Below are 25,473 nucleotides of genomic sequence, written 5' to 3'. Positions count from 1 at the left end.
ACTGCAGCTGATGAGGGCAGGCTGTGGGTCGGGGTGCGCAGGGGCGTGCACAGGGCCTCGGGAACCCCCGCCCACCGCTCAGGGCTTCGAGCTTCGGGGGCTCGGCTCCGGCGGTCGCGCGCGCGCCGGGCAGCCGTGGGCGGGGCGGAGCGGAGCGGGGCGGGGCCAGAGAGGCGCGCGCCGGGCAGCCGTGGGCGGGGCGGGGCGGGGCGCGGCCGCCGGAAGCGCCTTTCCCGGAAGGCACCCAGGCGGCGCCGGCCTCCGGGGCGGCCTCGGTGATGGCTGCTGGGCGGCGGGAGCTCTCTGCCTAGCCCGAGTTGCCGCGCCGCTGGAGGATGGCCTCGCTCGGGCCGGCCGCTGCGGGCGAGCAGGTCCCGGGGGCCGAGGCGGAACCGGGCGCCGCGGGGCCTCCGCCGCCGCCGCCGCCGCCGCCGCCGTCCTCTCTGGGGCCCCTGCTCCCCCTGCAGCGGGAGCCGCTGTACAACTGGCAGGCGACCAAGGCGTCGCTGAAGGAGCGCTTCGCCTTCCTCTTCAACTCGGAGCTGCTGAGCGATGTGCGCTTCGTGCTGGGCAAGGGCCGCGGCGCGGCGGCGGCCGGGGGCCCGCAGCGCATCCCCGCGCACCGCTTCGTGCTGGCGGCCGGCAGCGCCGTCTTCGACGCCATGTTCAACGGCGGCATGGCCACCACGTCGGCCGAGATCGAGCTGCCCGACGTGGAGCCCGCCGCCTTCCTGGCGCTGCTGAGGTGAGCGGCCCCCCGCGGCCCTCTCCCGCGGGTCCGGGCCTCAGTTTCCTCCCGGCGGCCGGGCACCGTCCCGTGTCCGCGTCCGCTGGGCGAGCGCCCTCCTGGTCGGGTCCGGCCCCCGACTGTCGCCGACCTTCGGGATCGGAGCACCGGTGGGCTGCGGTGTGGACCAGCTTGTCCCGAGGGCCCATTCGCCAAGTTTTACTTGTCCTTTTCTTGGGGACCGGCGGGGGGTGGGGGTCGGGGAGCGGAGAACTCTCGTAGGACCCATTTTTTGCGTTATAAATTCCGACTCCTTTTTCGTTAGCCTCTGCCTCGGTTGTCAGGACCCAGGGAGGCAGGACCAAAACAGGTAGGTGTGGCCTTTCTGCAGACAAGGTCACATCTGCTTAAAAACAAACCCAGCCGCCAGTGTTGAGGAGTTTGCTTTTGGCTCATCGGAGAATGCTACACGGGCTTCTGATTCATTCTAGTTCACGGAAGGGAGCTAATCGTTTGGCATTATTAGCTTGCATTCACAGAAGTCCGGTTGGGGAAGTGTAGGTATTGTTTTTTTATACTTCCCCATTTGGGATTGGGGTCCAGAAAAGTCAAGCGACTGGCCAAGGTAACAGCAGCCTCGGAAGGAAGACCGTGAGTGCTTCATTCCATCTAGAGGGTGCCTGACAACAGTGTCTTCCTAAACTAGCAGAGTCTTGGGTGGTGCTGAGCCAAAAAAACAGGTCGTGAACAGATACCTAGTCCGTCCACAGCTCGATCAGGAAGATTAGTGGGAAACAATACAAAGATAAAAGAAGTAGAAAAGGAATACTAAAGTCCCATAAGGGATCCCTGGGTGGCGCAGCGGTTTGGCGCCTGCCTTTGGCCCAGGGCGCGATCCTGGAGACCCGGGATCGAATCCCACGTCGGGCTCCTGGTGCATGGAGCCTGCTTCTCCCTCTGCCTATGTCTCTGCCTCTCTCTCTCTCTCTCTCTCTGTGACTACCATAAATAAATAAAAAATATTAAAAAAAAAAGTTTAAAGTCCCATAAAAAGTGGGCAAAAGGCAGGGTAGATAACTCACTTAAAGAAAAGATAGAGCTGGGCAGCCCGGGTGGCTCAGCGGTTTAGCGGCCCAGGGCTTGATCCTGGAGACCCTGGATCGAGTCGCACGTCGGGCTCCCTGCATGGAGCTTGCTTCTCCCTCTGCCTGTGTCTCTGCCTCTCTCTCTGTGTCTCATGAATAAAAAAAAAAAAGATACAGCCGATTAACAAAGAATGTTTAACCTCAGTGAGTAAAGAAATAGAAATTAAAAGCAAACCCTTTCCTCCCAGTATTTTAAAGATAATATTGGAAAAGCTAAGATAATATTGGAAAAGCCTTCTCTGATAAAGGTGGTGGCAGAACAGTTTGGCACTATAGATGCCCTGCCTCCCCCCCCCCCCCCCCCCCCCCGTGTTCAGGTACTGAAAAAAATGTGTATAAAAATATTTACAGCTGGGTTATTTATAGTAGTAAGGAAGCAGTTAGCTGGAGGGAATGGTTAGATAAACAATGATAGTACTTTAGATGCAGTATAATGCTACTGAGCAGGAGACTGATGAGGACGAGGTAATATTAACATGGGAAATGTGTATAATAGCCCTGGAAACTGTGCTGTGGATAAAATTGTGAAGAGTAAGGGAACAAACATATACCTAGAGATGTGGATAGGAGAAAGTATACCAAAATGCTAACCAGAGCTTTATTGGAGTGGTGAGATGATACTGCCTTTTTCTTCCTCTTTTCTCTTTGTTTCCCATAATCTATGCAATTTAGTTAAATTACATTTATAAAGAGAGAGGGAAAAAAAAGGCTCAAAAGCTAGGATCGAGGTCATTCTCATTTTGGTTTGAGGTCATTGACAGGAGGATTGGTTATAGCTTGTTTAGATTTTCTAGACTGTATTTTAAAGCGATTGTTGGTGTACCTGCATTGTAATATCCTTGAGTGCTTGTTAAATTTATAGATCCCTTCCTCCCTCTTTGAAATATTGTAATGTTTGGAGATGGGACCTTGAGAGCGTTTTTAATACTCTCTGTAAATACTAGTACCGACTAAATATGAGAGCCACTGATCTAAAAATACTGTCCAGTTTTTTCCTTTAAAATTAGGGATTGGGGGATCCCTGGGTGGCACAGCGGTTTGGCGCCTGCCTTTGGCCCAGAGCGCGATCCTGGAGACCCGGGATCGAATCCCACGTCGGGCTCCCAGTGCATGGAGCCTGCTTCTCCCTCTGCCTATGTCTCTGCCTCTCTCTCTCTCTGTGACTATCATAAATAAATTTAAAAAAATTAAAAAAAAATAAAATTAGGGATTGGGGACACCAGGTTGTGATCTCTGGGTCCTGGGATCAAGCCCTACATGGGGCTCCCTGCTCGGGGGGAGGGGGGGGACTGCTTCTCCCTCTGCCTCCCACTTGTGCTCTCTCGCTCACTGTCTCTCAAAAAAAAAATCTTAAAAAAAATAAAAACAGATTGGTAGAATAAGAATGCAGAGGGAAAAATGCTTAGTAGATATTTTTACTGAAGCTGTTAATCAGTCAATGCTTTCTATCAATAGAAAATAAGTAGGTTAATTTTAAAGTCTTTGAAATTTTTCTATGTTCAGTGTGGTCATTGTATTTGTCCTTCCTCAGATTCCAGTCATTGTTCTGTTCTGAAATGATATCTGGACTGATTGTTACATGATATCTGGACCAAAAGGTATTGGTGGCCGGGAAAGCATAGATGCTGTCCTTACTTATTCTTGTGTGACAAACAGATGTCTCATAGTTAGTACTTGCTGAGTGGGGAAAACTGGTTAGCTTGGGCCTATTTTCATTATGTTTACAAATCGAGTCAGTTAGCGTTATAAAAAAATGCTTGTTTTGATCTGCCTGACCTTAAAGTGATGTTCTTCAGTTCATTTGAGAAACACCGTGCATGCCTTCCTTGTGCCAGCCACTGTTTTAGATGTTGGATACAGCAGTGAAGAAGAAAAAGTCCCTGCCCTCATGTAGTTTAAAATCTAGTAAGGAAAAACAAAGATATAATGTCAAGTATTGATAAGTATTTTATTTGTTTATTTATTTTTATTTATTTTAAAAAAGATTTTATTTACTGATTCATGAGAGACACAGAGAGAGGCAGAGACACAGCAGAGGGAGAAGCAGGCTCCCTGTGGGGATCCCGATGTGGGACTCAATCCCAGGACCCCGGGATCTTGACCTGAATCAAAGGCAGATGGTCAACCTCTGAGCCACTCAGGTGTCTCTGATAAGTATTTTAAAGAAAAATGATCACGCTGTGAGGGAAGGAGCATTCTCACCAAGGCAAAGCGTGTCTAAGGTCCTTAATTTCTCCTGTTGAATGAACTGCAAGAGTAAAGCAGTGTGATTTGAGCAGAATGAATAAGGGGGGAAGTGGTGGAAGAGGTCAGAAAGACAGGCTGGACAAGGTTGTACAGGGCTGGATAGCCTGTGGAGAGACTGATATATGGTGGGAAGCATTTGGAAAGTTTTCAGTGGGGAGGTGATAGGATCTGATTTACATTTTTAAAAACTCATTCTGGCAGTTTGGAGATTAGACTGCAGAGGAAGTAAAATGAGGAGCAGCAAGTTGAATTAACAGGCTTTTGCAGTAGTCCAGGCAAGAAAAATGATAGTGGGTTATATATACCAGAATGGGAGTGACTGGGATAAAAGGTGATCACATTGTGAATATATGATTGACCTTTGAACGACATGAGTTTGAACCACATGGGCACACATACATGTGGATTTTTTCCAACAAGTACAGTACAGTAAATATTTTCCTTTATGATTTTCTTAATAACATTTTCTTTTTTCTAGCTCACTCAATTGTAAGAATACAGTATATAATAATACAACATACAAAATAATGTATTAATTGACTATGTTATCAGTATGTCTTCTGGTCAACAGTAGGCTATTAGTAAAGTTTTTGGGGAGTCAAAAGTTATATGCAGGTTTTCACCTTTGTGGAGGGAGGGGGATAGGGAGTGGAGGCCATGTCCCTAATCCCTGTGCTATTCAAAGGTCAACTGTATTTTGTAAAGGTAGAACCAAGATGTCTAAGATGTTCAAGGAGGGCTGTAGAGTACAGCCATAAATATGAACCCGGAGTTTAGGGAAGAGAACATAGATTTGAGAGCTAAAAGTGGATGATTTTTAAAACATGAGACCAAATGAGATTATCTGGGGAGGGAATGCAGATTGTGAACAGAGGCACCAGGATGAGCCCTGGGGGCCTCCACCAAGGGGAGATGTAGAAGGGGAACAGAATAAAATGAGACTGAGACACAGCTGGCAGTGCAATTAATAGAAGCAAGGAGACTGGGATCTTGAAAGTCAAGGTGAAGAAAGTGTTTCAACCGAGGGGGAGCTGTCAGCTGTGTTAAATGCTGCTGAGAGTTGGGTGAAATGAGGCTATTGGTAACCCTGGCAAGAGTGGCAAATGGATTGGAGTAGATTGGGGATGGAATAGGACGTGAGGCGGGGAGGGGGGGGGGCAGCTAGTGTAAACAATCATCTCTGCAGCAGATGTATTGCAGAAAGGAAGAGAAATGGAGTGGTGGCTGGAAGGGACATGATTAACTGTTCCTCAGGATTCTGTCTTCAGCTGCCTTCTTCCTTTCTCCTATTAACTCATGGCCTTACATACTTCCCTAGCTATATTGCCAGACTTCCACTCAGTTTTGTCTTATTTTTTAAAAAACATTATTTGAGAGAGAGACAACACGCAGTGATGGAGCGGGCAAGGGAGAGGGAGAAGCAGACTCCCTGCTAAGCAGGGAGCCTGACGGGGGGTGAAGGTGGGGGTGGTGGTGCTCCAATCCAGGACCCTGGGATCATGATGTGAACTGAAGGCAGACCCTCAACCATCTGAGCCACTCAGGTGCTCCTCTACTCAGTTTTAGAACCCTACTTCCAATCTGACATTCACAAAATGAAAGTCTAATATCCATACACATGAACATATAAATAAAAATAAGGTGACATTTAACAGGTATTTACTGTTCCTAAGTACCTTCTGTGCTCTTAAATTCCCACAGTCTCAGGGACGCCTGGGTGGGTCAAAGGTTGCGAATCTGCCTTCAACCCAGGGTGTGATGCTGGAGTCCTGGGATCGAGTCCCACATCAGGCTCCCTGCATGGAGCCTGCTTCTCCCTCTGCCTCTCTCTGTGTCTCTCATGAATAAATAAATAAAATCTTAAAAAAAAAAAAAATTCCCACAGTCTCTGAGCAGGTACTCATTTATTTATTTATTTAAATTTTATTTTTAAGTCATCTCTATACCAAAGTGGGGCTCAAATTCATAATCCTGGGATCAAGAGTCCCCTGCTCCACCGACTCAGCCAGCCAAGCATCCTGAACAGGCACTCTTATTATTACACTCATTTTCAATCAGCTTTTGCCACAGTAATGCTATAAAGTGCCCCAAAATTTGGGGACTTAGGAAACAATCATTTATTCTTGCTAGTGACTATTCTTAGTGCATCAGTTGGGTGACTGACAAGCTGTGACTCCAAGCTGTAGTGTCCTTCCTGTCCTGTTCTGTGTGTTTCTTATCCTTCGTGGACTATTTGTGAGGGTTCTCCCTCTTCTTAATTTGCTTTCCTGCATGGCTTCAACCAAACTGTGCCTTTACTCTCAGCTCTCCTCATTTTACACTTTGCTAGCCAGTTCTCTTTCTGATGGTGTCCCTTCTGCCACGTTCTTTGAGTTAGAGGGAGTCACACAGGGCCAACCCAGTTGATTATGGGGCAGGTTTCTATAAGGCCATGGACAGGGATCCCTGGGTGGCGCAGCGGTTTGGCGCCTGCCTTTGGCCCAGGGCACGATCCTGGAGACCCAGGATCGAATCCCACATCAGGCTCCCGGTGCATGGAGCCTGCTTCTCCCTCTGCCTGTGTCTCTGCCTCTCTCTCTTTCTCTCTGTGACTATCATAAATAAATAAAAAATTAAAAAAAAAAAAAAAAGGCCATGGACAATAGAAGGCATGATTTACTGGGGCCATCTTCAGAGATGAGTTATCATACTGTGCCTGATATATAATTCTGTTATAATTGTAACATTTTAATCATTTCATTGCTAACCCTGTGGGCAGAGCTATCTTACCCATGTTTGTATTTCTCAGACCTGTCACAGTGCCCAGTATTTTTTTTTTTTTTTAAGGATTTTATTTATTTATTCATGAGAGAGACAGAGAGGAAGAGGCAAAGACACAGGCAGAGGGAGAAACAGGGCCCACGCAGGGAGCCTGATGTGGGACTTGATCCTGGGACTCTGGGATCACGTCCTGAGCCGAAGGCAGATGCTCAACCGCTGAGCCACCCAGGCATCCCAGTGCCCGGTATTATATAGTTGCTCAGTACATGTTTTTGAGTAAAATGAATGAGTCAGTAGTGATAAAAAGGTTCTTATGTGTGATCTTGTGGCTTTTCTTATTTAAAGTGAAGTTTTCACCATAGCTTTTTAAAATTTTTGCTTAATTATAATCTAAATTTTATCTTTTAGAAAACCATTAGTCTTTGGTGTGAGGGGAATAGGAATAGTTTAATGGCATAATTTCTCTTGTGCTCCTGTCCTTAAATGTAGTAAATGAAGGCTGAAATGTGCATTTTAAAATGCAAAGAATTGGGGTGCCTGGGTGGCTCAGTTGGTTAAGCACCTGCCTCTTGATTTTAGCTCAGGTTGTGTGATCTCAGGGTCTTGGGATCAGCTCGTGCTTTGGGCTCCACGCTCGGTGGGGAGTCTGCTTGGGGTTCTCTATCTCCATCTTCCTCTGCTTCTCCAGGCCACACACACTCTCTCTCCCCCTCTCTTAAATTAATGCATAAACCTTAAAAAAAAAAAGAATTATGGTAATATGATTGATTTTTAGTTATATTTTGTAAACTTTGGCTTATTTTTTATTCTAGAAATTTTAATAGAATGTAAGAAAACATATAAGTAAAATATGAACCAAGATGGTTCCTGGATTTTTAAGTAGTCTATTTCCACATTAAAAGTGAATGTGGGGGGCACCTGGGTGGCTCAGTCAGTTAAGTCTTTGCCTCTGGCTCAGGTCATGATCCCAGGGTCCTGGGATCGAGTCCTGTATCGGGCTCCCTGCGGGGTACCTACTTCTCCCTCTGCCTATGTCTCTGCCTTTCTCTGCCACTCATGAATAAATAAATAAAATCTTTAGAAAAATCCCTTGATATAAACCAAAGGTATATTACCAAAGTGTAGCTTAATAACAGCAGTTTGAATGGGGGTGTGTGTGTGTGTGTGTCTATCTCAAATATAATAATCTAAAAACCCATTCTCTCTTGTTCCTGGCATTTTCTTCCCACTCTCTTGTCATTGTTTAGTCGTATTTTAAGAAGAAATTTCTCTAGGACGTTTTTGCAGATCTCTCTGACAAACCTCCCAGATACTTGTAGAACCACATACTTCAACTTTGTGGTGCTTGCCTTCTCGTCTACTCACGTACAAAGGCAAATGGTGATAAAGGCCCCACATTTCTGCTCTTTATTTTATAACTCTAGTGATTTTTACCTGAAAAAAAATGAAGGCAGATATAAAGATTCTTCCTACTTTGCCCTTTAAATGAAGATGTCACAGGTTTCTAATTCAAGAAGGGACCTGAGCATGCAGTAAGCCTTCTTTCCCAATTTAAGTGACTAAGAAAATACAAAAGAATAAATCCAAAAGAATGAAGGGGGAAAGGGAGATGGGCACAAAGCCAGCAGTGTGAAAGAGGGATAGAGTCCCTGAGAGTGTTGATGATGGGAGGGAGGGGATGATGGCAGGGGTGGGTGGGGGGGTGAGAGGGACAGAATCCAGGGCTCCGTGAACATGAACCGTGAACCGTAGTGGAGGTGGGAGCTGTCTTCCCTGGAAGAAACCCCTGCCCCTCAGGTTCTAGGCCAGGCTTGTAGGGAGGTGGGTGAGATGAGAAGGTGGAGCTAAAACGTGGGAATTAAAAGCTTGCTTTTAGATTGCATCCTCACCCAGCTCTTGCAGACTAACTCTCATGACTTCCTCCTGACAGGCTCCTCTTTGAATAAGCTGAACAAACTGTCTGGGAGAGCTTAGGGACTATAGTGTCATGGCATTAAGGGTCCCTAACCTAGAGGGTGGTTTCCTATTCTCACCCTAGGTACCAGTCAGCAAGCCTCCCACATACACAGAGCTCCCAGCCAGCCTGTCCATTTTAGGGATGGTTTAGCTGGAAAACAGGCCCATCTACACAGCGGCAAAGAAAACCAAGACCAGCTACTGGAATAATGAACTGGAGACAACCATTGATCATTTAGCATATGAGGGGAATGGGAACTTGAAGACAAAGACCAAGAGTAGCTGGTCCTGGAGGAAACAGATAATTCAGGGAAAAGAAAGGAACCTTAAAAACTTGGTTAATATCATCTTGGAGACTTGAGAACATTTTTTTGCACCCATGAAACTGAGACATGGTGCTGCGGAGAAAAAAAAGGAATGACTAAGAAAGCAACAAGAATTCTTAGAAATGTGCGCATGTGTTGCTGGGGGGGGGGGGGCGGGGTGGGAATAGAAGGCCAGAAGATGACAGCACAGACATCTGAAACATAGAGGAAAATAGGAAAAAATGAAGCAATATAAAAATAAGCAGCTAACACTTGCTGAGGCTAAGTATTTGTCAGGCGCTATTTCAGTTTATGCTAATCTCCAAGAGAGCATGATGGAGATACTGTTACTGTCGTTTCAGAAAGGAATATAAGGATGATAGCTTGTTTAAAGTCACAGAGCTGGCAGTGAGGGGACAGACTCAAACTTGAGCCATCTTTTCCTGAGACCACAGAGGTGAAAACAGCTCTCACCTGGCTGGCTTGCCAGGCTAGCCCTGGATGCAGGCCCAGGCCCAGAAATGGTGTGTTCCATGGTAGTCAGCTTTGTGTCTTTCCCACCACCTTCATGCAGGTAACAGCATCTGCCTTCCTCATGGGAAGATTAAATGGATTGGCGTCTCACAGGGTATGCACTCAACAAACGCTGATTTTTCTCTCTCTCCTTTTTGTTCATCTCCCTCCCCCTGACTACAAGTGACTGTGCCTTACTTGGTTTTTAATTCCCTGTACTCATCACAAAGTGTGGCATATAACTTTAGGGTAAATATTGTGAGGGCAATACAGATGGTTGACTTAGGTTTCTAAAAGGTTTTGGGGAAAAAAAAGTTTTAAAACGGTGTGATCCTGAAAATCAGCAAGCCTCACGTCAAAGGCTAAGCTAAAGAGGAGAATGATAATGAGCATTCTCCACTAGAGAGAGTTGTAAGCTCGGTGATGTTATTCGAGGAGCACAGGCTTCTGGTTAGGGCAACAGGTTGGGGGATGTAATGGGCCAGGGTTTCTTGTGTGGTGATAATGAACACAGGAATGAGAGAAGAGGAAGTTGAAAGGTAGAGGGTAGCAACAGGAAATAGAACTTCTTTCTTCACTCCCTTCAGTGTAAAAAAGGATTTGAAAGATGTTAATGGGTTTTCTTATTTTATGACTTGGGTCCTAGGAATATACATATAATAAGTAGTGTTTTTAGTATCACAAAAACGCCATTTTTAGAAAGATTTATTTATTTTAGAGAGTGTGTGCATTAGCAGGGGGAGGGGCAGACAGAGAGCCAGAATCCCAAGCAGACTCCCTTCTGAGCACAGAGCCCAGTGCAGGGCTGGATCTCACGACCCTGAGATCAGGATCTGAGCTGAAATCAGAGAGGGATGCTCAACCAACTGAGCCACCTAGGTGCCAAGCAGAATGCGATTCATGTTCTTCATGCCATTCACCCCCCTTGGCTTTCCTGCATATAGTTGAGAACTGAGCAGTACACACAGGGTCTCTGAAGAGCCACAAAAAAGGCCTAGAATTGATATGCAGAAGCTCCAGGATAATTCAACTAGAACTGCCCAGGCTTTCCCTGAAGCATCTTATACCTCATTTGCAGTAGAACTGCAATCAGATAGAACTGCTATCAGATAGAACTGCTGATCTATCTAGTGATCCACAGTTAGAAGCAGCTCACTGGGAGGAGGCAGTATTGGATGGGTTCTGAGGGAAAATTGGACCGAAATACCCAAAAAGCACAAAACCTAAATACCCAAAAAGCACATGGGTCATTTAAGATATTATTAAATTGTTTTATTCCTCCAAAGACCCAGTTTGCTAGTCTTTGGGTATTATGCTAATTTGAGAATAACAATGAAAGGTTAAAAGATGCCCAGAATACCATTATCAGCAAATAATGACTGTTTTGACATCTAGAAATGGAAACTTCAGCTCTCTGTAGATTTGTTTAAATGAACATTCTTTGAAGGAGAAGTAAGTGAATCACTGCTGTCCTAAGCTGCTGTTGGGTGCCGAAAGACCTCTGAAAATTTTGCTTAAGAGAGATGGGTCTGTCTTGTGGTCTTCAGTTCTGTCGGTAAAATGGGGACACTACCCATCTCTCAGGATTGAGTAAGCATAAATATGAAATGATATATATGTGCAAATGCCCTGTAGCCCTGCAAAGTCTGATATCAATTTCAGGTGGTTTTTCAGTTTGCTCATTATCTTTTAAAATATTTCTCAGAGGTTTCACTCTGATGGATTGCTTATCTAAATTATTAACGGCTATTTCTATACTTTCCCATTTGCTTTCCAGATTTCTATATTCTGATGAAGTTCAAATTGGCCCAGAGACCGTTATGACCACTCTTTACACTGCTAAAAAATATGCAGTCCCAGCCCTGGAAGCACATTGTGTGGAATTTCTCACGAAACATCTTAGGGCAGATAATGCCTTTATGTTACTTACTCAGGTAAGTAAATATAGCTAAGGTGTGTATCATCGTAGTTTTAAAAATTGCATATAACTACATATGAGTATTAACATATTCCCTGGAGAATTGTACATCATTAAAGTGTGTGTAATTATTTTTATAGTACCATTCAGGGAAATATATTAGATTCATATGCTTTTAGAACAGAAAAGCAAATTAGAGTTAATACATTACCATATAGGTGAAAAAAGTGAAGCCTTATGTAAGTAGGCTGTTCTGACACAGAGCTATACAGTTGTGTACAATTGGAGTTGGAATTAGGATCCAGTGTTGTGCCTGGTAGGATTTGAGAGTATGATAGCATGAGATTTTCTAGACATCTTTGATCTCAATTTTTGTTGGGTCTGGAATAAAGATTGAGGTTTCAAGTCCAGAAGAGTTGTAACATATACTATCTTTGGAAGCTTGGAGGAGTGAGAATTTAAGGTTTATATGGAATGTTCTTTCTCTAATATTTAAAAGTTTTCACTAAATACAGTGTATGTATAGAGAAGTACACATTATCGTAAGTACACAATCTGATGGATTTTTACAAACTGAACACATCTATGGAACCATTAGGCAGTCTTTACCATATTACTTGGCATTTATTAAATGCCTGTAATCTGAGCTTTGTACTTTGGATATAAATAAATCACTATTTTTCTTTTTAGACAAAGTTATAATGCCCTTATACGAATTGTTTTAAAAATTCTAAGCTAGGGCAGCCCCAGTGGGGTAGTGGGATGTGATCCTGGGGTGTGATCCTGGAGTCCCAGGATCGAGTCCCACATCAGGCTCCCTGCATGGAGCCTGCTTCTCCCTCTGCCTGTGTCTCTGCCTCTCTCTCTCTCTCTCTCTCTCTCTCTCTCTCTCTCTGTGTCTCTATGAATAAATAAATAAAATCTTAAAAAAAAAATTTCTAAGCTAGCCTATAGCCATGTGTTAAGGGTTGAATTGTGTCTCCAAAATGTATGTGTTAAAATCCTAATTCCCAGTACGTCAGACTGTGATCTTATTTGGAGATAGGGTCTATACAGAGGTAAGCAAGTTAAAATGAGGAGAAGAAAAAGTTCTAAGGCTGATAATGTGGAATCCTATTGACTGTTTGTTCTGGAACCAGTCACAGATGTCCCCTAGCTCAACCCTTTCATTTTCCAAGTGGTAAGACTAAAACCTGGGCTGACGAACTACCTGCATAAAGGCTTACAACAGGCTAGCTGGGGCCAGAGCCCAGAGCTCAGGTTTTCCGCCCTGCGTCTGTTCTGTCAGACGGAGAATGTCTGATGGCACTTTGTGTTGTTGAGGTTTTTTTCCCCCATCTTTTGCCATCATCCATCTTTTGCCATTTGTAGTAATGGGAGAAAAACATGCTAATGTCACCTCTTGGACATAATCACAGAACCCCATGTCTGCATATAGTATGCCTGACGCTAAGCTAGTCGCTTTGCATGTATTACCAACATTTACTCTGCATTACAACTCTGGGATGTTATTTACTGTTATACCTGTTTTAAAGATGAGGAAATGGAAGCTTAGGGAAATACCTTACTTAATGTTAGACAGCAAGTGGTAAAACTAAGATCCCAATGTTCAACCAGTTGTTGTTAAGGTGTGGTGCTACTGATGGTGGTGATAATAGCAGAATGTACTGAGTGATGATTATGTGCCAGCACTTTGTGTTTATTCGTTCATTTAATCTTCTGTAGTAACTTTGGGAGGCATAAGTGTTCTGGGTGAAAGTTTTCTTATTGTCCCCATTTTATAGATAAGGAGATAGAAGTAGAGAAACGTGAAATAATTTGACCAAGGTCCTAGAACTATTTAGGCAGTGTCTTTCTGCATTTTTTCCTCTTTTGAATTTGTGATGAAAATCTAATATGGAAATTGATATTAAAAGATTCTTTATTGTCCAACAGTTTTAAGGTATGTGGAGAGGATCACTTAATTACTTTAATTTAAAAGTTTATTGAAAAATTTGGAAACCAATAAATTAAACTATGATAAAGTACAAACAGTTCAGCAGGTCCAAGGTGTGGCCTGAAAGTGTACATTTCTCATGGGCTTTCAGATGATGCCAGTGCTTCTGGACCACACTTTGAGTAGTAAGGGTTAACAGATGTCACCATGAGAACAAAAAGGAACCTTTTAGTGCCTTGTTGGTCAGGGAACCCAGTATTATTTTACATTTTTCCATTGGTGGGGTCATGTGAATCAGCCCACAGATTGTCATGTGAACCACTTATTCCTGCCAAGTGAGTCATTTGAACTGAACATGTTCATTTACTTGAGAGGACCGATGCCAGCCTCACACTAAAACAAAAGGCTAGTATGCTGTACCATCATGAATTATACAGGGAAAAAACACATTTTATGAAGTAATACAATCATGGTGATATTTTTTCAGAGATAATGCCAGACTCAAACTAAATTTTGAGAAAAATGTATTTTATTTTACTCTAAGTAGCAGCAATAGATTTCATAGGAAACTTGATATTGCCTGTGTAATCTGAGGAGGAGTACCTGAGATATTGTATTCTGAATAATTAACAATTTTTATAAAAACTGTTTTTCCTGGAATGAAAAAATACAGTTTTGTGTGAACACTAAAAATATAATTGAGTTGGCCCATTAAAATACTTACTGATATTAGAATTTCACTTGATGAAAGTGTACTTTTCATATTTTAAAAATGCATGAACTATGATCCTAGATTGGATCCTGTTCCAAAAGGAAATGTATTACAAAAAACACCGAGTCCACGGTTGCCTGGGTGGTGCAGTTAGTTAAGTGACTGACTCTTGGTTTTTGGCTCAGGTCATGATCTCAGGGTCATGAAATTGAGTGCCAGGTCAGCTCTGCTCTCAGCGTGGAATCTGCTTAGGTTTGTTTCTCTCTCTCCCTTTACCCCACCTCCCTGTTTGTGTGCACGTGCATGTTTGTTCACTCTCTCTTTTTATTTTTTATTTTTTAAAATATTTTATTTATTCGAGAGAGAGAGAGAGAGAAAGAGAGAGAGAGAGGCACAGGCACAGGCAGAGGGAGAAGCAGGCTCCATGCAGGGAGCCCGATGTGGGACTTGATCCCGGGTCTCCAGGGTCAGGCCCTGGGCTGAAGGCGGCACCAACCCACTGAGCCACCTGGGCTGCCCTCACTCTTTTTAAAGATTTTTAAATTTTTATTTATTCATGAGAGACACAGAGAGGCAGAGACATAGGCAGAGGGAGAAGCAGACTCCCCATGGGAAGCGTGATGTAGGACTTGATCCCGGGACTCAGGGATCACTCCCTGAGCCGAAAGTAGATGCTCAACCACTTAGCCACCCAGGCGTCCCTATTTCTGCCTCAAACAACGTTGGGTCAGTTGGCAAAATTGAAATATAGTAGATTAGATAAAAATATTATATGGTTATTTAATAAAGTTAATTACTGTGGGTTATAAGAATATTCTGATTCTTAGGAAATACATACTGAGGTATTTAAGAGTAAGGACAACGATGTGTGTAATATATTACTGAATAGTTTACTTCAAATACACAGACACTATACGTTACCTATTTTCTTACATGTCATTATCCCTTTCATAAATATATATATAAAAAACGTGTGTGTGTGCCTCTATTATGTATATAGAGAGAGTGCACATGATAAAATAGAGGCAAAATATTAGATAAATAATATTTAGGTGGGTAAATCTGGGTAAAGGAGATATGGGTGTTCTTTTCACTTGCAGCTTTTCTGTAAATTTGAAATTCTTTTTTTTTGAAATTATTTCTCAATTTTAAAAATTTAAAATTACAAGGAATAGAGTTAATTTTAGCCTACTAAATACAGGTGATATATTTTTTGTGGAAAAATTTGACTAAACAAATTAATATAAGCCCAATGTATAGAGATTCCTGGGTGGCTCAGCGGTTTAGCGCCTGCCTTTGGCCCAGGGCGTGATCCTGGAGACCCGGGATCGAATCCCACATCGGGCTCCCGGTGCATGGAGCCTGCTTCTCCCTCTGCCTGTGTCTCTGCCTCTCTCTCTCTCTCTCTCTCTGTGACTATCATAAATAAATAAATTAAAAAAAAAAAAAAAGCCCAATGTATAATCTAAGAAGAGCATTTTCAAACATAATTTTAAGAAATACTGACTTAAAATACATATTTTATGTATGTAAGTATATATCATGTATAATATATATCTTTTATTTATTATTTAAAAGATTATTTGAGAGAGAGCAGAGTTAGCTAGAGAGAGAACATGAGTGGGGAGGGGAGGGAAGAGGGAGAAGCAGACTCTCAGTTGAGCAGGGAGCCTGATGTAGGACTCAATCCCAGAACCCATGACCTGAGCTGAAGGCAGACACTTCACCGACTGAGCCAGCCAGGCATTCCTATTTTATTTTTTTTATAAAGATTTTATTTATTTATTTTAGAGGGACAGAGCAAGCAGGAGGGTGGTGGCAGAGGAAGATGAATCTCAGGCAGACTCCCCACTGAGTGTGGAGCTTGATGTGGGGCATGATCTCACAATCTTGAGATCATGACCTGAGCCAAAGTCAAGTCAGATATTTAACTGACCGAATCACCCAGGTGCCCCTATATATATCTGTTTTAAATTTAATCTGGTGTGTTTATTGCCCTCATCTCTCCCCCATAATACACAAGATAACTGTATAGTTTAGGGACATTTATTATTTGTTCAGTAGCATCTGAGTTACTGAATCCCTTGCAAATGAATTTTACTTCACAAGTAAATGAAGAGTCATCAGCCAGGCCAAGTAATGGTTAATTAATTGATAGTATTCTCAGCAGGTTTCTGTATGACGTAGTGTGAATACTTTGTGCATTTTGTCTTTGTCCATACTATTAAATGGAAATAGACCTGATCCTAGGCCAGTGTGAAAGCTTGGTCATTGGCATACCTATCATTGCATGTTTTTTCAGCGTGTTACAGGTATTTATTTATTTATTTATTTATTTATTTATTTATTTATCTATCTATCTATCTATCTATCTATCTATCTATCTATCTTTCTATCAAGGTTTTATTTACTTCTTTGATAGAGAGCACAAGCAGGGGGAACAGCAGAGGGAAAGGGAGGAGCAGACCTCCTTGAGCAAAGAGCCTGAAAAAGGGCACCATCCCAAAACACTGGGATCGTGACTTGAGCTGAAGACAGACACTCAACTGACTAAGCCACCCAGGCACCCCCAGTGTTATGGTTTTTTAAATCTCATTTGAAGTTGGGTTCTCTACCCCTTTCCTCCATGCCTGGGTTTAAACTTGTTTTTGTTTATTTTGAAGAATGAGTGAACCAGGGCACTGGTTCATTGATTGGGCAGTGGGATAGGGAGAGAGAGAATCTTAAGCAGGCTCCATGCCCAGCATGGAGTGCACTGTGGGACTCAGTCTCACAACCCTGATAACATGTCTTATGCCAGAATCAAGAGTCAGACACTTAACTGACTGAGCCACCCAGTTGCCCCTAAACTTTTTTTTAAAAAAAATTATAGTATGCATCCTAATTAATCACATATTATAAGCTTACTTCTGACTTCTTAAAGCCTAGATTAGCTTTATTGCAATCCTACGGTATATTTTTGCTCAATTTCTACTATGGTTTTTGCTTATCACGTGAGATTCATTCATATTATTGTGTATGGTTGTAGATCACTCTCATTGTAGAATATTCTGTCCTGTGACTATTTGCTTTTCTAGTTTTTACTAGAAATTGGGCCTAGTTTTTACTTAGGTACTCAGAACTTTCATACTCTAAAATTCTTTTTTTTTTTTTTTAATTTTTATTTATTTATGATAGTCACACAGAGAGAGAGAGAGGCAGAGACACAGGCAGAGGGAGAAGCAGGCTCCATGCACCGGGAGCCCGACGTGGGATTTGATCCCGGGTCTCCAGGATCACGCCCTGGGCCAAAGGCAGGCGCCAAACTGCTGCGCCACCCAGGGATCCCCATACTCTAAAATTCTTGTACATCATTCTCTCCCTCTAGTCAAGACAGAAAATGGAAAAAAAAAATCTAATGTTTGTACTGGTATGTTTGACAATTGATATCGTTTAGTGAAAATATCCTAAAACTTGCATTTAAGTAATGGCTTCACAACACAACTAGTTAGATCACGTTAGGCAAGTCAGCACACCTTTCTGGAAAATGGGATAATAATGTCTGCCTTATCTAACCTAGAGTGTTTGTTAAGGATCAAAATAATGTATAAGAAACCAGGCTCTGTGTGTGTGTGTGTGTGTATGAGCATATGGTAAGAAAAATAACAAAGTTATCAGTGGTAATGTGAATTTGTTGTTAGCAGGACATCTGTGCTTTTACCTTTTCATTTCTGATGTGGAATGGAGAATATATACACATTAAAATGGTTAAGTAGGTGTTTTTACATGATTAGCAATTATAACTCTTTACAGTATTAACTTTGAATATGTATAGTCTGAAAGTAAAATAACTATGAAAGTAAAATAACTGTCTTTTTGTATGTTTAGGCTCGATTGTTTGATGAACCTCAGCTTGCTAGTCTTTGTCTAGACACAATAGACAAAAGCACAATGGATGCAATAAGCGCAGAGGGCTTTACCGACATTGATATAGGTAAGTCCACCATTGTTCAGGTCATGCCACCTAAGTGCAGTAATGCCTTACTAGTCAGCCTTTCTGCTGGACAGGCTGTTATTATAAAGTGGTGGCTTTTCCAAATTTGGTAAGTCTATCTCTAAGAGTTTTGCTTTCTTTATTTTGGTGACATATTCCTAAAAGTCATAACTACTTTATCACCTTTTAAAAAATGTCAAATCAAATTCATTGATTATATACCATGTGCATGGATAGGAGGGTCTTTTAAGAAATACAGAGAGTAAGATGTGATTTTTCTTTTTTTTTTTTTTTTAAACATTTTATTTAATTTTTATTTATTTATGATAGTCACAGAGAGAGAGAGAGGCAGAGACATAGGCAGAGTGAGAAGGAGGTTCCATGCACCAAGAGCCCGACGTGGGATTCGATCCTGGGTCTCCAGTATCGCGCCCTGGGCCAAAGGCAGGCGCCAAACTGCTGCGCCATCCAGGGATCCCAGATGTGATTTTTCTTAAGGAAACTATAATCTTATTAGAGAATCAAGGAACACATATTGAAAGTTAAATGTTAAGACACTAATAGAAAATTCTGGATAGCATACAGCAAAATGTGATTTTGCTTTTTTTGAGCTAAATATATAGAAAATAATTACTATGCAAATCCAAAACATGGAAATATTACCTCAGATTGAGTAGCATTAAGAAAGTCTTGACAGGGCAGCCCGGGTGGCTCAGCGGTTTAGTGCCGCCTTCGGCCCAGGGTGTGATCCTGGAGACCCGGGATCGAGTCCCACATCAGGCTTCCTGCATGAAGCCTGCTTCTCCCTCTGCCTGTGTCTCTGCCTCTCTCTCTCTCTCTCTCTCTCTCTCTGTGTGTGTGTGTGTGTGTGTGTCTCTCTCATGAATAAATAAAGTCTTTAAAAAAAAAAAAGTCTTGACAAGGGAGATTCTGATCTGGGCTGTAAAGAATGGGTAGTATTTGGATAACGAAGAGGGGAGGGCATGAGAAGCAGGTGGATCCCAGGAAGAAGTGGGTGTAAGAGGTGGGGGTGTGCGCAGGTTAAAGCCTGGCTGCACAGGACCGGCTGAGGACAGGCTGAGGAGTCTGACTTTTATTATTGGAGGAGAGTAGGGAGAGCTGACCTAGGCCTGTGACCTTAAGTATCTCTTCGTCATGATGAACACAAAATGTATATTAGATATCTATGATTATTTCTTATCATCTCTCTTGCTGGCAGACAGGAAAGAGTATGGCAGGGAAAACACCCCCATTTTGAGAGCTTTGGCCTTGAAGTGGCACCCGCTTTTCGCTCTTTACTGTCTTGAATTCAGTCACATGATCCCACGTACCTTCAGAGGAGTACCTTCAGAGGATGGTCATGAGGAAGAAAAGCAGCACTCACTGCGTCCTCTGTCTATACCTGACCTAGTCCCCTGCCCTCCTCCTTGTCAATCCCTGCTCTTCACACACACTGGCCAGGGTTATTTATCTTTAAGCCTTTGTGTTTACTGTTCCCCTGAATCTGCATGTGTCTTCCTCCTCTTAATTATTCTGATACCAAGTTAAATGAGACTTGAGACAGGCCATCTCGGACCTTAAAAGTAGATACCATAAAAGTAGATACCATGTTCCCCTAAATATCCCTGTGCTGTTACTCTGATTTCCTCATAATACCTTTCACTATTTGAAATTCCTTTTTTTTTTTTTTAATTTTTATTTATGATAGGCACACAGTGAGAGAGAGAGAGGCAGAGACAGAGGCAGAGGGAGAAGCAGGCTCTATGCACCGGGAGCCTGACGTGGGATTTGATCCCGGGTCTCCAGGATCGCACCCTGGGCCAAAGGCAGGCGCTAAACCGCTGCGCCACCCAGGGATCCCTATTTGAAATTCTTTTTTTTTTTTTTTTTTGAAATTCTTAAATAGGTGTTTGTCTATGTGTGTTTATGATGATTGTCTACCTCCCCCACCTAGACTGTAAAATTTTTTTAAGACTTTATTTCTCAGTAATCTCTACACCCATCATGGGGCTTGAACTACAACCCCAAGATCCAGAGTCCTGTGATTACTAACGGAGCCAGCCAGGCACTCCTGATTGTAAATTCTTTGAAGGCAGGGACTTTGTCTTGTTTACCACTGTATCTCTAGCACTGAAGACAATAGAACCTAGTACCTGTTCAGTTAATATTTGCTGACCAACTGGACTGTGTCTAGAATGTTGCCTTTCCTTTCCACCTTGGCTAGTTCTCCTTCAGTCTTAACATCTTGGCTCAAATTATACTTCTGCAGTGACTCCTTTCTTAAGAACTGACGTCCCACCCTCTTCCTTGATGTTTAGCATTTTCTGTCATAACATCTCATAGTGTGCCTGTCTGTTGCACAGTATGTGGGGAAGGATTTATACTCATTCTGCATTAATGATCCTGAAGGGCAGGGGCTGGATTCCTCCCCAGTGTACATAACAGGCCATTGACTGGATGTTTGAGAGCCCAAGCACTGCCCACATTGCTAAGGAAACAGTACTTAATCCTAATTTTCTCCCCCTTAAGGGGTTACCAGGTACTCCATTTGTGCTTCAGTTTGTGTTTGAAATACTGCTTGTAGGTAGATGACTTTCTCCTGGAAACTGTTTTGTAAATGGCCCCCAGGTCAGGCATGGTGCCTTTGGAACCTGGGATTCTTGAGGTAGGTGCCTAGTACAGGGTCAGTGCTCTCCAAATATTTGTTGATTTGACTCACAGTTACTTATGTTAAAATCTTCACAAAACATAATCTTAGAGGTTTTTATGATCTTTATTGAGCTCTCAGCTGCCAATAGGAGACCTATGTGTGTTTTCCACATCACAGTCTAGTTTGCCTCAAATGCACTTGTTGGGGTGCTTGGGTGCCTCAGCGGTTGAGCGTCTGCCTTCAGTTCAGGACGTGATCCTGGGTCCAGGGATTGAGTTCTGCATCAGGTTTCCTATAAGGAGCCTGCTTCTCCCTCCATATCTCTGTGTCTCTGTGCCTCTTATGAATAAATAAAAACATTTTTTTTATGTGCTTATTAAAAATTGGGGTTGAGGGGGATCCCTGGGTGGCTCGGCGGTTTGGCGCCTGCCTTCGGCCCAGGGCATGATCCTGGAGTCCTGGAATCGAGTCCGACGCCGGGCTCCCTGCAGGGAGCCTGCTTCTCCTCTGTCTGTGTCTCTGCCTCTCTCTCTCTGTCTCTCATGGATAAATAAATAAAATCTTAACAAAAAAAAATTGGGGTTGAAAGAGAAGTCCAAGAGTTGAGAGAAAGCTGGGCCAGGCTTCAGGAGCCCTTACAGATTTATAGTTTTAGATTTTGGGGAAGTTTTTTTCTCCTCTGGGATTTGAATATATGTTCTGGATGGATGTGCTTACTATTCTTCCAAGCAGAAATACACAGTTTCTCTCTCAGAGCTTTTTTGCTAAAGGAAGAAGATAATATGTCATGATGATAGGAAAACGAATTTACATTATGCCAAAGGTAGTATAATAAGCTTTTTATATCCCCTGCTGATATTTTAAGTTTGTGTTTATCTTTAGCAAAGTTTATTAGCATATAGAATAGAGATGTGTAGATCCAAGGTTGTCTGTTTTTCCATTGAATGATTAATTTTGGTCAGTGGATAGTCCTAATCCTCCTACAAGTATTAAGGCATATTGGTTTACATTCATTTACCTATGAAAAAGTTTTCGGAGCCTTAGTTTATATTCATTTGCTCAGCTACAAGAGAAGGAAGAAAGTGATTTAAAAAATCATGTATAATATTTCATTTTTAACATATTGTTGAGCCTCTACTGTGTTCTGAGGACTGAGACATCTTTGCTGGAATGATAGCTGTGGTTTGATATTGTCCAAATATTTGGCTGTAGTATGAATGTATAGACCATTATGGAATACAAATTTTTTTAAATAAAATTTTCTTAGGGGCACCTGAGTGTCTCAGTGGTTGACTGTCTGCCTTTGACTCAGGTCATGATCCCGGGATTCTGGGATTGAGTCCTGCATTGGGCTGTCTGCAAGTAGTCTGCTTCTATCTCTGCCTGGGTCTCTGTCTCTATCTCTCATGAATAAATAAAATCTTAAGTAAATAAATAAAATTTTCTTAGATGTGTAATACTGGGTAATTTAAGTATATTTAATGTCTTCATTGATTTCTGCTGTATATAAGTATGGCATCCTTATTTTTATTTGAATCTTAGAATTATTAGTGCTCATTATTATGACTATCAGTTATGGTATAGTGAAGCCCTCAGGCCTCTAAAGTGGTTTTTTTTGTATGGTTTTTTGTTTTGTTTTTAAAGATTGATTTATTTTGGATGGAGGTGGGAGGCAAGAGCAGAGAGGAGGGGTAGAGGGAGACCGGGGTTGGGGGGTTCCTCAGGCTGACTCCCTCCTGAGTGCAGAGCCTGACTCAGTGCTGGATCCCTTGAACCTGAGATCATGACTTGAGCTGAAACCAAGGGTCGGAACTCAACTGACTGAGCCACCCAGGCACCCCTGTGTGTTTATTTTTTAATCTTCCTCTTTGTGTAAAAGACTCTTGACTATAGTGCTTTTCAGGCATCTCCATCTACTTTTCACAGATTTCCTCTCTTCTCTGCTTCTGTTTGGTTGCAGCCTGTCTTTTTATTCTAGTCTGTTCGCCTATAAGGCCACCTCTCTGGACTTCTGGTTCTGGTCTACTATAGAAGCTGAGCTGATTTTAATTTTGCCTTCTGGTAAAAGAAGGACTCTGAGTGAGGGCCTGAGTTTCGGGCATGACATTTATACTTGGGATGTCAGAGAGTTCAAACTTAAGATGTCCCAAATTTAACTCCAGATCTCACCTCTCACCATCCCCCAGAACCTCCTCCGTAGGCTTTCCTGTCTCAGTTGATTGACACCACTGTCATCCATCCATTGCTTAGACTAGAAGCCCAGGAATTACCCTTGACCCGCAACACCCCCCTTCTGCCCCCGTCACCCTCTATATTCAGTCTCTGAGGACATCAGAGTGAGTCATCCTTTAGAACGTATCCTGAAGCTGAGTGTTTATCACCTCATCCTTCTGGTCCCAGCCATCTTCACCTCTGACTTGGATCAGAGCAGGAGCCTGCTCAGTCTCCTCTCTACTCTTACCTCTGGTAGGCTCTCTTCTCAACACAGCTGCCAGTGTGATCGTTTTACAACATAAAATGTCACAGCCCCACATCTTCCACAGGTTTGTTCCCCTTTCCACTCAGAGTAGAAGGCAAATGATCTATAGGGTACTATAGGATTATATGCCGTTTCCCCAACCATTTCTGGCCTCATCACCTACCACTTTCCCTCTTGCTCACTGCACTCTAGCCATACTGGCCTCCCTCTTGCACACTGCACTGTAGCCACACTGGCTGGTCCTCAGAGTTGCCAGGCACACTTTCGTGTGAGGGCCTTCACATGGTCGGTCCTGGAGCACTGCCTCTCGCGAGGCCTCTGTTTGGCTGATGGCCCCCCACCCCCACCCCAAACAAGTCTTAGCTCAGATGAGCCACCAAAACTGCATTTATGACTCCTTATCCTGCTATTTGTTCTATACTTATTTTCTAACGTACTAAATTTATTTATGTTTAATGTTCTCCCCCCATTAGAATATAAGCTCCATGAAGGCAAGGAATTTTTAACTTTTTGTTCAGTGATATATCTTCAGCATCTAAAATGGTGACTGACCCATAAAGAGTGCTTAATGAAGGGGGCATCTGAGTGTCTGCCTTTGGCTCAGGTCATGATCCTGGGATTGAGTCCTGCATTGGACTCCCCGCAGGAAGTCTGGTTCTTCCTCTGCCTATGTCTCTCTTTCTCTGTGTCTCTCATGAATAAATGAATAAAATCTTTATTTTTAAAAAAGTACTTAATAAGGAATATTTAGGGAATGAATGCATGGTTATCTGTAGACTTTATACATTTATATTACTAATTTGAAGCCGCTTTCTCTGACAGTTACTATTAATCTTACTCTGGATATTTGAGTTTGCTTAATAAATGGCATGAATATACAAGGAGATGCTATACCTAAGTTTCCATGTATAATAAGGAATAAGTTGAATGTTAACCTTATAGCAATTTTTTTAAATAAAACTGCCATTTAATTCTTTTCATTCTTTAATATTTTTAAGTATAGAGTTTTAAGTATCTAGCCTGTTTTTTGTTGAAATTTGAAAACTTAATATAAACTTGTTTGTGTTTTTTGTTAAAGAGCAAAATATTCCTAATTTGATTTATTTTTGTATTTTACTTGTAGACACACTCTGTGCGGTTCTAGAAAGAGACACACTTAGTATTAGAGAAAGTCGACTTTTTGGAGCTGTTGTACGATGGGCAGAAGCAGAATGTCAAAGACAACAATTACCTGTGACTTTTGGAAACAAACAGAAAGTTCTGGGAAAAGCACTGTCCTTGATCCGGTTTCCACTGATGACTATTGAGGAGTTTGCAGCAGGTAAGGCTATAACCTGACCAAAATCTGTGTAAAACAAATAGGCAGTCAGCTAGCCTCCCTGTGCAGGAGGAGAAGCAGCTGGTATTCATTGCGTTCTAGTTACACAATATATGAATGTGGGTATGTGCATGTAATTTCATTTATGTCTCCTGGTAGCCCTTCAGGATAACATTATAGGATATTTATTTCGATATGTGTATTAGGTTCTTTTTGTTGGTTTGTTTGAGTAGAGGCACACACAGGTTACATTAGTTTCAGGTGTACAACATGGTGATTCTGTTCTATAAGGTTATGTGCTCACCACCAGTGTAGCCACCACCTGTCACCATACAAGGCTGTTACAGTATCATTGACTGTATTCCCTGTGCTGTGCCTTTTTATTCCTGTGAATTAACTCATCCCTGGAAGTCTGGACCTCCCACACCCCTTCACCCATTTTGCCTATCCTCCCCTCTGGCAACCACCAGTTTCTGTGTTTGTGGGTCTGATCCTACCTTTTGTTTGTTTATTCTTTTGTTTTTATTTTGTTTTTTTAGATTTCCACACATATGAGTGAACATAGGTTATATTTTTAAAATACCATGTATATTTTGTATAGTTTGTATAACTATACAAAAATCATGTATTTTGGGACATCTGGCTAGTTCAGCAATTGAGTGCCTGCCTTCGGTCCAGGGTGTGATCCTGGAGTCCCAGGATGGAGTCCCACATCAAGCTCCCTGCATGGAGCCTGCTTCTCCCTCTGCCTGTGTCTCTGCCTCTCTCTCTGTGTCTCTCATGAATAAATAAATAAAATCTTTAAAAATCTTTTAGCCATTTTGACAGATGTGA

At 42.5% G+C, this 25,473-nt stretch overlaps 1 protein-coding gene across 1 annotated transcript in view; it reads left to right on the top strand.

Annotated features, from left to right (window-relative positions):
* The first annotated feature begins 247 nt into the window (after nucleotides 1-247).
* The window catches only part of BTBD1 (BTB domain containing 1), a 43,397-nt gene continuing 18,171 nt past the window's right edge, over nucleotides 248-25,473 (top strand). The window contains exons 1-4 of the mRNA XM_025436879.3: nucleotides 248-745; nucleotides 11,431-11,587; nucleotides 18,087-18,192; nucleotides 24,445-24,642. Of these exons, the coding sequence (XP_025292664.1) occupies nucleotides 336-745; nucleotides 11,431-11,587; nucleotides 18,087-18,192; nucleotides 24,445-24,642 (871 nt within the window). The 5' untranslated portion in view covers nucleotides 248-335. The remainder of the gene's footprint in view (nucleotides 746-11,430; nucleotides 11,588-18,086; nucleotides 18,193-24,444; nucleotides 24,643-25,473) is intronic.

The sequence above is a fragment of the Canis lupus genome, chromosome 3, assembly GCF_003254725.2.
Source record: "Canis lupus dingo isolate Sandy chromosome 3, ASM325472v2, whole genome shotgun sequence".
NCBI classification, from domain to species: Eukaryota; Metazoa; Chordata; class Mammalia; order Carnivora; family Canidae; genus Canis; species Canis lupus.
This window is presented reverse-complemented; position numbering and strand designations above follow the sequence as displayed.